The 13,682-nt window shown below is 43.6% G+C and overlaps 1 protein-coding gene across 3 annotated transcripts in view; it reads right to left on the bottom strand.

The window, feature by feature from the left end:
* Nucleotides 1-260: 260 nt before the first annotated feature.
* zfpm2a (zinc finger protein, FOG family member 2a) overlaps nt 261-13,682 on the bottom strand; it is a 119,967-nt gene continuing 106,545 nt past the window's right edge. For all 3 annotated transcript variants that reach the window (XM_079561755.1, XM_079561753.1, XM_079561754.1), the window contains 3 exons: nt 4,783-4,989; nt 3,995-4,222; nt 261-3,783 (listed from right to left, as the gene is read on the bottom strand). In XM_079561755.1, the coding sequence (XP_079417881.1) occupies nt 1,286-3,783; nt 3,995-4,222; nt 4,783-4,989 (2,933 nt within the window). In that variant the 3' untranslated portion in view covers nt 261-1,285. The remainder of the gene's footprint in view (nt 3,784-3,994; nt 4,223-4,782; nt 4,990-13,682) is intronic.

Below are 13,682 nucleotides of genomic sequence, written 5' to 3'. Positions count from 1 at the left end.
CATTATGCAATTATACATAAAAATACCATGGACATAAGTTTTTTCCTGTAGTTTTAGAGGATTCTTTTTTGCATTAATTCAACATTTACCCTTCAATATGCTTAGACTGAATCAACTGTGTCCAGTGCACGTATAAGGGTTTGTTCTTTTTGTACTTTTATTTTTCTACACAGCTTGTCACTGATCTGAAACATATGGATATTTCCACATCAGTTTTGATTTTCACAAATCAATGAGACCACTCAGATGTGTTTATCCTGAGGATTTAAGTTTAATTATGACACCACATCAAAATAAAAATTTCCAAACAGATCTGGAATTTAATTCCATCCATATACATGCATAGCAACAACGTTTTAAGAAACATTTTCTCCCACAGTCAGGACATTGGAATGATCATTTTACATCAGCATCCCCACTGACCTCCCACCCGTTCACCAGCAATAAACTTAAAGTCATGTACAACCTATTTTTTCCCTTTGGGGTTACAAATAATTATATGCACAGTCCCCATCATAATACTGCTTTCAGTAATGTTCCCTCATTTACAAAGTATTGCATTGAGAGCAAAATTCAAAAAGGGAGACCAAAGTGTATCATCAAACAGAAATACAAGTACTATACAAGAATGCTGCCATCCTCATGAAAAACATCCACATCTGAGTTGAAGAAAAAAAGACAGGGACAAACAGCCACAGATGTATGCAAAGCCATGTGTACGTATATGCCCCAGTGTTCTGCAGGTAGGTGCCAGACCGCCTTCAAACTCATGTTGAAGGCTGCACATTATGGGCATATACAGGAACTGGTACAGCAAAAAAGAATACAATACAAGTGCCTCAGTAGCTATTCTTGTCTAAAATGCATCTCATTGTGTATTGTCTATTGTTTAATTGAGCGTACAATACATTGTAAACAATATGTGTGCTACACAAGAATGACTATACAATAACATTACAAACAACTCTGATATAAATTTCATTTTGAATTTAAATTAAGACCACTACTCCTATTAATACTGATTGTAAAATAAATTAACGTGAAAGTGGCACCAATATTATTCTTGATTTCTTTTTCTTTCTTTTTTTATTTTTTAATCAATGGTTTGCATTTTTAAGTCTTAAAACAATAAAATAAGAAGCTTCTCTTGATTGTCCACAAGCAGCAGATAGCACTGCATGATGCACTATTTCAGACACAACAGTGTACCAAAACAAAGAGGAAAAAGGATTCAAAGTTCAAGGGAAAATTTCGGAGAGGGAGAGAAACAGTTTATATTTTGAACTTATTTTACATGCTCCGCCGCATGTGAAGAACAGTAAAACTTCTTATGGGTTATAAAGTTTGACAGGTTGTTGAACTGGATGTCACAGAGGCGGCAGTACTTTCCACTCCCAGCTCCATTCACACCTTTATTAACTGCTGGCGCTGCATCCTCGCTCGGGGACTTGGTGGAGGGCGACATGTTCTCGTTGGTGTCGCTCTGGTTCTCACTGGCCCACGTGGGAGAGGTGCTGGGGGGCTGTCCTTCCGGCTGAGGCTGGTTCTCCTGCTGTGGAGCAGCCGTGTCTGAGTGCTCCTCTGGCTTGTGTCCCCCATTGACGATGACCATGCTGCGATTTTTGGGCATCAGAGGAAGGGGCTCTTTGCCTGGATGGGGGCAGCCATTGGAGGCAGGTTGCTGGGGAGTTGTTCCCCCTGTTTCCCCTCCAACAGTAGCACCACTTCCATTCACACTCTGCTCCTGTTCATTGGTCTCCCCCTGCGCTGTTCCCCCCACAGTTCCATAATCGGTGGGCTTTATCCCAAAGTAAGGGGATATTTGCTCAGGACCTTTCATCTTTTTTATTGCTCCGGGATAAAGGCAGTGGGGCAGAAACACATTCTTGTTCTCGTCCTTTGAAGGGATGAGCTGGGGCTCAGCAAAAGGTTTGAGTCCCGGGATAGGCCCCAGGTGAGGGGGAAACATGCCTCCATTCTGCACCAACACCTTTCCATTGCCATTTTTCTCACATTTGACTGGACTTTTCTCAAATGTGTCATCGGGATTGTTATTGGCTTCACTTTTCACTTCTGGAAATGTAGTTGTGTCCAGGCTCCCCGTCTCATTATGTGGCTGTGGCGGTTGTGGCTGAGAACCACCAGGACAGAAGTTTTGCTTGTGTGCCAAGTAGTTCTCCACTTTGTTAAAACTTATCTTGCAAACAGCACATTCATGATAGTCCAAGAGTCTTTTCGGGGAGATGCACGTTTTGTCAGAGACAGGCGAACACTTTTTGCTCAGATCAATTGGAGCATCTACTTCCTGCTGCTCTGTTGTACTGCATTTGTTGGGAAGAATAGGTTTAGTGACAGTCAGAGAGGCCTCCAGATGTTTGGGGACCATGCCGGGAAACAGGTCACAGCGTGGGTGGAAGCGGTCTGTTATGTTGTCTACGGCTTCCTGGGACGTACAAGGGTTCATGGGAGGAACACCGAGGAAACCAGGCTGTCCCAATGGAGGTCGCGAGTGCTCCTGGTCAGGGAGGCACATCTCATACATTTTCCGACGTTTGCGGGTCCTCATGGTCCTCTGCATGGACGGGACCTTGTTGGCGGACATGCGTTTCATAGGGGGGTCGTGTCGTGTGGCACAGTAGTACTGCTTATGGACCATGAAGGTCTCATGACGACTGAAAGTGATATTGCAGGCTTCGCAAGTTGTCTTGTTTGGGTCATTGTCACTTTCCACTAAACCTGTACTGGGACTTTTTCCATCCAAAGGCTTCCCATTGAGCCTGTCCTCGGTCCCAGTAGGAGTAGAGACCTTTTTCACCTGTCCAGCTAGATCCTTATCTGCCCCCTTCCCTGCATTGATCATGTCCAGCACATTGGAGTTCAGACAGGCAGACTGCATGAGATGGCTGTCAGCTTCCGTTGTGTGACAGCTTGCTAACATACTAACAGAACTGTGTCCACTATTCGGGCTCACTGCCTCAGGGACCTTATCAGACAAGGCAGAAAAGTCCGGAGACTTTGTCATGTGCTGCCAGCGGCTGTTACAGTAGTGCTTTTTGTGAACCAAATAGTTGTCCAGGTTAGTAAAAGTGATATTGCATTCGAAACAGGTGGCCCCTTTGGGCATGAGAGGGCTGTAGATGACAGGGGGGTAACTGTTCCCTCCGTGGCGCAGCCTCCGGTGAACTAGCTCTGACATTTTTGCCAGAATTTCAGAAGCCTGTGGGACAACAGAAATGTCTTGGGAGAATGCGAACTGAGACAAGAATGGACCCATGGGAAATGTAGGCATGTTATGCTGCACAGGGGAGGAGGCCAGTCGGGGGCTGGAGGGCTCGGACTTGATCCGAGTGTAAGAAAAACTGGCCTTGCTGCCTGGGTGGGCCTCTCCCTTCTGAACAGACAGCATGGGCTTCTTCTCAGCCTTGTCAGCCTCTCCGTCTGTACTGGGTTCCTTGGTGAGGCCCCCTTTGGGACTCCCCAGCAGAGCGTCCTTCCTGTTCAGATCAGCACGGGCCTGCTGCAGGCTCTCCTCCGGCCCCCTGGGGGAGAGCTCAGTGCTGTCGCCTTCTCTGTGAAGTTTGCTGCCATGCCCGTGTAAGTCCTGATGCTGTAAGAGTTCCCTGTGGCTCTGGAAGCTGATATGGCAGTGATTGCATCTGAAGGCCGCCTGTGACAGGTGAGACATGATGTGATGCTGGAATGTAATAAGAGAATCTGCCGTGTAGTTACAGATTGTACATTTCAAGCTGGTGCCAGGAGGGAGGCTCTCTTCCATTTTGACACCTGTGAAGAAGATAAAAGGGAGAAATGCTCAGAATCTCGTCTCCCACTTCTGCATTACAGTCAACTGTAGAAGCATCACATGCATTATGCCAAGCTCTTTCCTTCTATAGGATTTTCTCATGGACTGTCAGCTATGTTTGCATTTTATGAACACATCTTCATTGTAACAATCACATGCACATTTGGTTTTGTAATTTTCTAATTTACTTACCACTGTGCGAGGTGCTCAAATGCATTTCCAGGGCTCGGGCTCCAGAGAAGCTCTTGTTGCATTGAGGAAAAGGGCAAATGCTAGCTGCTTGGTGAGGCCCCGTGTCACTGTCCTCCACCACTGTCTCGGGCTCCCTCTGTCGCCCACTGCAGTAGTACATCAGATGGGCCTGCAAGTTCCTCTCACTCCGAAACCAGATTCCACACGCCTTACAGGGGAAGATGTCCTCTGAGGAGACACAGAGAGGACAAAGAGGTTGTGATATTACAATCTATCCCACACTTCCATATTCTCACTTCAAGTGTATAGATAAAGACTGTGCACACATGGACACATACATCAACACTTCCTACTTCAGTTCTGACTCAAAGCCTATGTTAAAAGGCTTTTCCTCCAAATCCTCCGCTCCTGCATATCGCTGCTGCTAACACTGGGTTGGTGCCCTTTCTCAAGGGCAAACAAGAACACTGGACCATCTGCTTAGAGAAGCCTCCCTGTCGAGCTGAACCCAGATAGCCCTCGCTAAGTAAACAAACACACTATTTGCATGAGGCGTGTATTTTGCAATTAACATGTTAGTTTGAGCCTCAATCTGTTTCCGTGAACCCAAAACTTGAAGGTCGATAGCTCTTATCTTCTGCACAGGGACTCATCTGGGTTAATCTAAGCCCGGCGGAGACAACGCTCTTGTTAAGCAGGTGACTGAGTGCAGAGACGAGAGATTGTGTGTCCCTAAACAAAAGCTTGCCTAGTTCCAGCAGAGAGTGTGCTGTGGCGTGAGCACTCACTGTTCACGATAGCTGTGGGCAGGATGGAAGCCATTGCAGCCTGCTGTGGAAGGAGCTGGATACTGTCCAACAGCCGCGCTGGGTACATGCCCTCGCTCAGAGACATGTGGTTCACCGCTTGTAGACGAGAGTCAAAGTCCACTGCAAACGCCACCAGCTCCTCGCCCTCCATCATGTTCTTGGTGGTAGTGCACCATAGTTGACCACCTGGACAAAGCACAGATGGAAACATTATTTAAAATGCTTACATGATTGCTGTCAGAGGAAAGTTAGTCTGCCTTAATGTAAGTAATAGTAAGTTAAGTAATAGCATATCCAGTTGATACATGTTGCATATGTTTGTTTTGAGTAGATGTTTGGTGTAAAAGAAGAAGCAAAGAACTTTACAGAATGTAGTTAAAGTAGATCACAATGCAGACCATATTTTTCCACAATATTGGCAGTTGACATTGAAAGCACGTTTGATAAGCTGTACCATTGTGAGCTGGTATACAGGTCCTCTGTACTATTAGATTGTTATGTTTTGGGATTAAGCATTGCTCTGAAATCTTCTCAACATATTCATTAAATGAGAGAGAGGGGAGGGCTGTGAAGATGGAGGGGGAGAGGCAGAGAGTGAAGGTTTTAGCTTTAGATAATATTTATCTCTGCACATGACAGGCTTTTCAGCTGCACTTCATTTTCCACTGAAGAGATTAAAGTTTTTAATATGACTATTTACAGAAATCTGGCTAGTGAGATAACAACAAACTATGATACGCTCCCACTAAATGGCAGAATTAGGACATTGTTTCTGAGGAAAGCTGGACAATTAATTAAAGCACGCTGTTAGCTTTCAAAGATGTGCAAACATAGCGACGGAGTGTCAGGCTGAGAGGGGACATGTGATGTGCGCCCTGGCTGCTGTGAGACAAAGAGAGTCCTGAGGAGAGCTGCGGAGGCTGAGGACACAAGGAGACAGACCCACATGTGTGCTACACTGATTACTCTTGTTTACACACAACCTAAACTCACCAGGAATTAACCAGCTCAGGCTCAGTCTACAATGCCTCAGTATGCCTTTACTTATCATCTAATAGATTCTTCAGCACATCCTGTAAATCAATGCATTTTGCACTGAATAAAAATGCTCAGGTGAAGGTATTGTAATACGTTACAAAAACATGACAGCGCATTACCCAGCTTTAAGAACTGAAAGGTGATAAGATGATAAAACAGAAAGGCTATTCTTCAAAACTGTTTGTTGCTCTGCATGACACAAGCACGACAGCCACAAACATAACAAGAAAGGGCTAAAATACATGCATGAACACTAAACAAATTCACAATTTCTCACTAGTTCCAGGTTGTTATAATCGCCGCTGAGGCTATGAAACCCCTCATTTGACCTGGACTGCGGGCAGGGTGAAGTCTATATTTTCACAAGGAAACCTTTCTTGCTCCTATCTGCAGGGGATTGGCTTAAAAATTACAGCAGCACAAATGTGTCAAAGGAGGCGAATGGTTTGAGAATACGGTATCTTTCCGAGTGCCATTTGTGTGTGCAGAGCAGAGAGTGTACATATCACCGCCACTAAAGAGCAGCTCGTATCTGTCGGGCAATCTGTGTGACGCGGCGCACACTTCAGGCCCGCCGCATTTCATCTTTCTGATTCTGACATACCACACACTGCCTGGAGAGCCCCTTTGAATTTTTATCTCCTAATTAAAATAACAAAACTCCTCTCCACTGTCTGCCCAAGTTGCCATCAAGGTAGATACAAACTGCCAACCGACAATTGCAGGGAACTTATGGCACACAAAAAAGTTGCACTCCTCTGTGTGAAGAAGAGGCGTTTATTTCTGAAGCACAAGGCTTACAAAGAGAATTACGAATCCGAGAAGATGCTCAGATAGGCTTCAATGTTTTTTTTTTTTTTGGATCAATCTACATCAAAGAAGTTGAACGCTCCACTCAGCTGAAATGAAGTAGATTATGTAGCCGGATGAAAACGTCCTATTGCATTTTGAAGGCGCAGTATATGCCTTCAGCCAAGAAATGCTACACATCCATCTGCTGTGAGTAAGAAATGGAAGAGTTTGAGGACTATGTGTCCCACTTTCTCAGTGTGGCACAAAACACTGAGACTGCACTCTGTTATCGTCAGCCAGCCGTTACAGAGCAGGGTGACACTATAGTCTTGTATGATCATGAATACGTTTGTAGGCACATGAGCTAACAATTCTTCATACCTATCCTACATAATAAACAAGCAAGAGTGTGTTAAAATAGGTCGTGACATTTGCTTTTCTTCTTAAGCACCTATTACTTCCTCCTCCTACTTGTATTTGGCTGTAATGGTCGAAATATCCAGGAGCGAGAAAGACAAATCAAATCTATATCATTTGTTCTCAACTGGTGTCAGGACCCAAATGAGGGACATGTGCCTTTGCGACTGATGACTGTTGCTAAACAGTTCTGATCAATGCCTTAAGCAACAGAACATTGTGAAGATCTGTGAAGGAATGTATGATAAACTTCCTATACTATAACAGGGTTGCACTACAGTACGTTTTTAGAAATTGAAATGAATATATCGTTTAGGTTTAGGTTGCAGCTTGTGTCCCCAACCTCCACCAGTTGAGAACCACTGATCTATATTCTTGATCAAAGTTTTTATTATGGAATTATGTACAACCAATATTAGAATATATAACTACATTTCAATTTAAGGGAGTATTGGGGAATAATTTGGCATGTTCTGTTATACTTGATATACTTGACAAGTCCCACTCATTGTGCTTAGTAACATCTATGTAAATACAGGTGTCAAGAGAGGGTCAAATGTTGGAGCCAGAGGCCACTGCACGAGTCAAAAAACTGGGGGGGGAAAGTGTGGCGGTGATTTGCACTTGTTTGCCTGCTAACTGACTGCAGTGAGCCGCCTTTGTGCAGTGGCCAATGCAGTTGGAATGAAGGCTATTGTCTAAATCCTCCTGCAGAGCACCTGATAAAAGAATAAAGAACTATGACATATTCTAAAAACAATGGAGGAATTAAGGGGAGACAATAGGCCAGCTGCCTCATTAAAACAATCAAAAACGGCATCCTGTACGTCGTCCAGATAATTAAAAACCACTGCTTCTACATCCACAGCGTCTCGGTGCGGCCCACCACTCGGCTTCACTGGCTAAATGCCCTGGCCCCGCGCTTTCTTTGATTAATGCTCTATTTGAACATACCATTGAAGATGAACATATGAAGGAATCCATAAAACACATTATAATGCAAACCCTTTAGCCTATAAGTGCTCATAAACTAATCAAAGGTCTGCCAATGAATCAGAGGGGTGCGCTTAACGTCCCCGCCCCCTTAGCCTTGAGGACTGAGAGATTTCAAAGTGCAGGCATCATGGGGGCATTTCTTTAATTTTCTGACTTTAAATTACTTTATGAGAAAATGGATGCACACATTATCTGTGTATATATATGGGGGGTGCATTGCAGGGGAGAATACAGCAAAGATACTTGAGCACAAACAAATTTTTCCGCGCCCCGCAAACCCGCTACCAGAACCATATCTTAATGAAGCTGCAAACAAATCTCTCATGCCTGGTGCAAAGCTCAGAGACAACAAAGCGGCGGGAATAACAGAAGGGCCGGGATAATTAAACTGGCCTGAAGACAGGTATTCAAATGCTGGTGTGTAAACAGCACAACTCTTTAATAGTTTAGCTGTAAAATGCGTAGTTAAGCACCGCATCAGCACTCGCCTCCCCATCTGTCCAAACACATTACCATTGCAGTGGCCATTACGGCACTGGAGTACAGTCCTACCCACATAGGCGGGAGGGAGGGGGCGCCATGAGGCACTGGGGTAGAAACTAATATTGAACCTATGGCACCATCTGATCATGGGAGTGGGGTGCATATAGGAAAAGTTGCAATCAAGTATGAATACTATGGCTTGAAATAACTCAAAAAGAAAAAAGAAAAACATAACCTCTGATTGTGATTTAATTAACAATATATGATAATAGTGTTATTTTTTTTTCCTTTGTAAAAATATATCTGTGATAAAAAAAAACACATGTTACACACGTAGATGTGGGCAGAGCAGTCGAAGGCTGCACCCAAGATAGGCTTTAATGTAGTGTATAAACCTGTAATAGACAACTCACCGCCTTATAGCAAATAAGGTTGAGGTTAAAGTTAAGGCATACTTGTTTGATCCCTGTAGGGAAATTCATTCTCTGCATTTGACCCACCCTTCAATGCCACTGAGGCAACCTGTAGGAGCAGTGGGCAGCCGCAGTAGACAGGTGCCCAGGGACCCATCTCCATGTGGGGTCAGGCTGGTGGCAGGCAGGTGACAAATCACCTGGCTGGTAAGGGAAACCAGAGTACCCAGACGAAACTTACGCAGACACGGGAAGAACATGCAAACTCTACTTAAAGGCCCTGTATGGTCCGGGAATTGAACCCCGGGACCTTCTAACTGGTCTAACCCCTGCTACCGTGCCGCCTAACCAAAACAAAATGGATACTGATCTTGGGTGTACTTGCACAGCTCAGCTCAGACAAAGTTGGTCCCCATGCTGTGGATTTGTATTTGATTAGAGTTACTGTATGTTTGATTAAAATCCTACTGGAACTACAGCATGTCTTTACAACAACTTCTGAAGTATGAGGATTAACCAAACTGATGTCAGGATTTGGCAACTTGGAGATGCTCCACTGAACTTAACCTCAATTGGAAATATTTTGTTTTGCTGGCAACAAAACAGAGGAGAATATAATAAGAATATTAAGCTCAACAATGGACAAATTAACTTTTAAAGCACACCAGAGAAGATCCTATTAATAACAGAAATGTGACTTTGAATGGACAAGGACACCTTTTTTGAACATTTTGACTCAAGTGGACTTGACCATGGACTAAAACTGGTTGTATTATGTCAGTTATTGCAGATTTAGTTTACCTTTTGCTGAAGAGAGAGGCTGGGATGTGGGTGGGTTGTATATTTTCTTACAACACAATGAAAATCCATTTAAAAAAAAAAGAAGTTGTACCTAAGAAAACAATTTTACTCAAGAAAAAGTAAAAAAAATAAAATAAAAAATCTTTTAAAAAGCCAACAATTTGTTGAGAGAAAAAGTAAATGTATCTTGCAAATGTAGCTATGCAGCTTATTACTGCCCACCTTTGACTGGGAGAAAGAAAAGTAGACGATATGTCAATTTAAATGCATGGCCCAGTTCAAGCAAATTAAAGCTTTCCCATCTACATAACTGGAGAAAGAGGCTTACATTTCTCTTTGTTGTTGATTTGAAACTTCCTTTTCTTCCCCTGCTCCTGTCGGTGTCTATTGGCTGCACACTAACTACTGGTCTTAATTGTGAAGTGAGGCCAGTGATGCCTGAAGCCAAAAGACAGGCGCGTAATTAAAGACCTCTACTCCAGCTTGTCTCCCAATCAGCTCCGGACCCTCCTGGTCAAATAAGAACATGCTCGCCAACACCCACGAATATCAAGTAGTGTGTGTCATCACCTTTTCTTTCTTTCTCCCCCCCCCCTTTTTTTTTTTTTACATCAACTAAAGTCCAATTATAAAAAAATGGCAGACTAATACGCTCAATTGTGGTCTTATGGAAATCACTATCTTGTCTGCATAATGTGTGTATCAGCACTGGCAAACAAAAAACAAAATCCACCTCATGAATACTGGTAAATATTTGGATTGTTTCACCATCAGCAGACATGTCAGCATAACTGTCAAGCGTTTTTTTTTTTTTTTTTTACAACCAAATTAAAAAGAAAAATGCTGAGTGTGAACATCATTCAAACAAGCTTACTATTATTGATGCTACGCTAAACTACAATTAGCTGACACTACCTCTATTTCACACCGTGATGACACACTTTGGCAGCGCCTCTCTCCAACTCACTCCGTTCCCGTTTCGTTTCCTCCGTTGCCCACTAGGAGGCACTCTTCTCATGCTCAAGCCTCGGACTATACATGTTTTGTTGTAGCATCGGGCAGGCCCCTTACACATAGGACAGCAAGGTCTGGCCAAGCAGCTTCTTACTTGATTAAAAACGTTTTGATGATGCCACAACTTTAATTTGGTAAATATCTGTAGTAGCCTTTTTATTTTTATTTTTTAAGAATGAAATTATTTTAACTTAAAACAAAACAAATAAGTACAATTTGTATCAAATGATGATAAAATAGTATAATTGCCCTTTTACTTTTATTAGACACATGGTACAGTAAAGATAGTAGCATGAATAAATAAAAAGGCATGTTCGAACACACTAGTAATTTGTACAGTTATAAATATCAGACCCTTTTATTGTAAAAACCTAAGCAGGTTGAACAATTTAGCATTTGTCTTTAGTAAACATATTTGGAGAACCCACCCAGACCAACATCCCACTCCCTACATCCTTTGCCCGTCTGTGTGTGTCCAGACTAATTTTAGCATCAAGTGTTTTTGCAGATCCAGCCTGTACCACAGGCTCATGGATGGCCTTGAGCGAAAGGCATGTGGGTCAGAATCCACAAATTAAAAAGTCCTCCCAGGGGAGCCCCTTACACCTCTACAGTATATGTTCACAGGAAACAAAGACACAGAGCAGCACAGCGCTGTCATTTAACACGCTTTAGCAGCGTTTTACAGACAAAACACTGCAGTGAGGGTTTAGTAAACGTTTAAGGCAGTCAGAAATTAACTGTACTCTGAAAGACAGAAAATCCTCTGACTGGTCTCTGAGGAGTTGAGCAGTGTTTTCTGAACACAGATGAGAATAAAAACAGACGTTCACATCTGTTTTGCGCTATTAACTTTCATGATGCTTCGCAATTTTCATTAAAATTACTTTTTACTCACACAGAAATAATTACATCTAGACACCTGTATTTAAGCAATAGAGAAATCATAATGAAAATGTTTTTTTGTTTTTTTTTTACAACTTTTGCTATTTAAAAATTATATTGAAAAGTAATACAATTAGGAGCAGCCAAAGGAAAACATGTTATAGTTTCTATAAAAGCTGGTGGGCTGTGTGCTGTCAGTGAAACAATAATGGTGGCAGTACAAAGCTCCTCTGCTCATTAGCTGCCACACTGTAGAGTGTCCTGTCCACTCCAACTGGAGGAGACTATTAAAGCTCTGACTGGCTCCGCTCTTTATTCTTTATTTGGACAGGTTTGTGCATGGAGCTCTCTATTAGCGCCGCAGCTCTGCGGGTAGTGCTGTATGGGCTGGTTGTGGCCAGTCGACATGTGTTTACTGCGGCCCCCGCTGAGGAGGCCGGCTGCTCAGGGGCCCGTCCGGACCAGGCCCTGCTAATGGGACCAGGAGACCCCTCGTACCATAGCAGAGCTCACCTCCCTCCCCTCCAGCTGTGGCCCCATGGCCCATGTCCTCCTTCCCATCATGCCTCAGCGGGAGCAGGTGAGCGGCCGAGGGCCAGTGCAGAGCGCCTCAGTGGCTGCTCTAACATGGCTGCGCCCTGCACCACATGGGCTGGCCACACTGACTGTGAGGGGGAGTGTGGTGCATGCCAGGCCTAATGCAAATGCCCACCGTTTTAAAAAATGGCAACTCTCTCCTCCTCTGTCTCTCCTTTTTGGAAAAAGGTCTATTCTGGCCTTCTGGTGTTGGCACTTCCTTTCCTTCCACAGAGCGACAGAGCCAGAGAGATGCACCTGCCATCCATTTTGGAAATCAAGATAATTGATCTGGTTATACGGAAATTAAATTTTATAACTCTTTTAATATTTAGATACACTATTTTGGCTTGATGTAATTTTCTTGTGTAGATCATTTTTATCCCAAACGTCACCCCACACTCCCACATGCCCTCTTCCACTATTCACTGTAATATTACATGCTATTAATGTGTGTGCTAATTAATTTCTGTACAGTTTGCAGCAGGAATAAATAATGGTTGGCTAAAAGGCCTAACTGTGTGTGTCACATTGTCCTCATGCGGCGGGAGCTGCCCTCGCTCATTGCCGTTCTGTGGTCCTGGCAAGCCCCCGCGATGCCCCAGGTATCACCATGCGGCCATCTGGAGCCGACATCTGTCTCTCTATTGATCACAAGGGTTTAGCACTTGATCAAACAGACTGCGACAGGAAATTGCTCTTTTCCCCACAGAAAGGGCCAATCGCCCGTGTGCGGGTAATAGAGTGGAACTGAGATGCAGCACATCGCGGCGGGCAGTGAGCGGGCACCGACCGCTGCGGAAGTGGCACGGAAAAGCTTACTGCCATGTTAGAAGCCAGGACAAGCATATCTGTGACCTCTGTGCTGAATATACAGCGGCACTTCTTTACCATAACACTCAATTGGCCAATTCATCTCTTTCTGTGCACGCACTGAATTACTTTTGAGTGAAAGATGTAATTTCTTGAGCAGACATTTGTTTTCATAATTTTAATTTCACAAACAGCTGTCCAAATTTGCAAAAAAATCTGGATGCGAGTGAAAAATGTGACATGATAAGTATAGCAGATGGTGCCAACTTAATGTACGTCTTCAACAGAAACGCATTAATTGAAGAACCCCCCCTCTCTCTCTTCATTAAATTCACAAAACTCTGAAAAATAAAGTTTGTTTTTTGCTGTAAGTTTCATATGAATGTTCGCAGGGCGGTACAATGTTGCACTAGTGGGAAATCCCTGACAAGGCTGCAGTTGTCTCTCCGCGCTTGTATCCCCAGTGGAGTTCACCACACTATTAGTGCCTGAGGAACACCAGCTCCTCAGCATGAGTTACAGAGCGTTAGCTGATGCTGCAGTCCATGATGAAAATATAAATAAATAAAATAGCCCTGCCCAGGCATGCTTTCCAGGCACTCACTGTAACATCATGTTTAGCAACTATGGACAAATTGATATTGAAGGTGA

Source organism: Gobius niger (assembly GCF_951799975.1).
Source record: "Gobius niger genome assembly, chromosome: 8".
NCBI classification, from domain to species: domain Eukaryota; kingdom Metazoa; phylum Chordata; class Actinopteri; order Gobiiformes; family Gobiidae; genus Gobius; species Gobius niger.
This window is presented reverse-complemented; position numbering and strand designations above follow the sequence as displayed.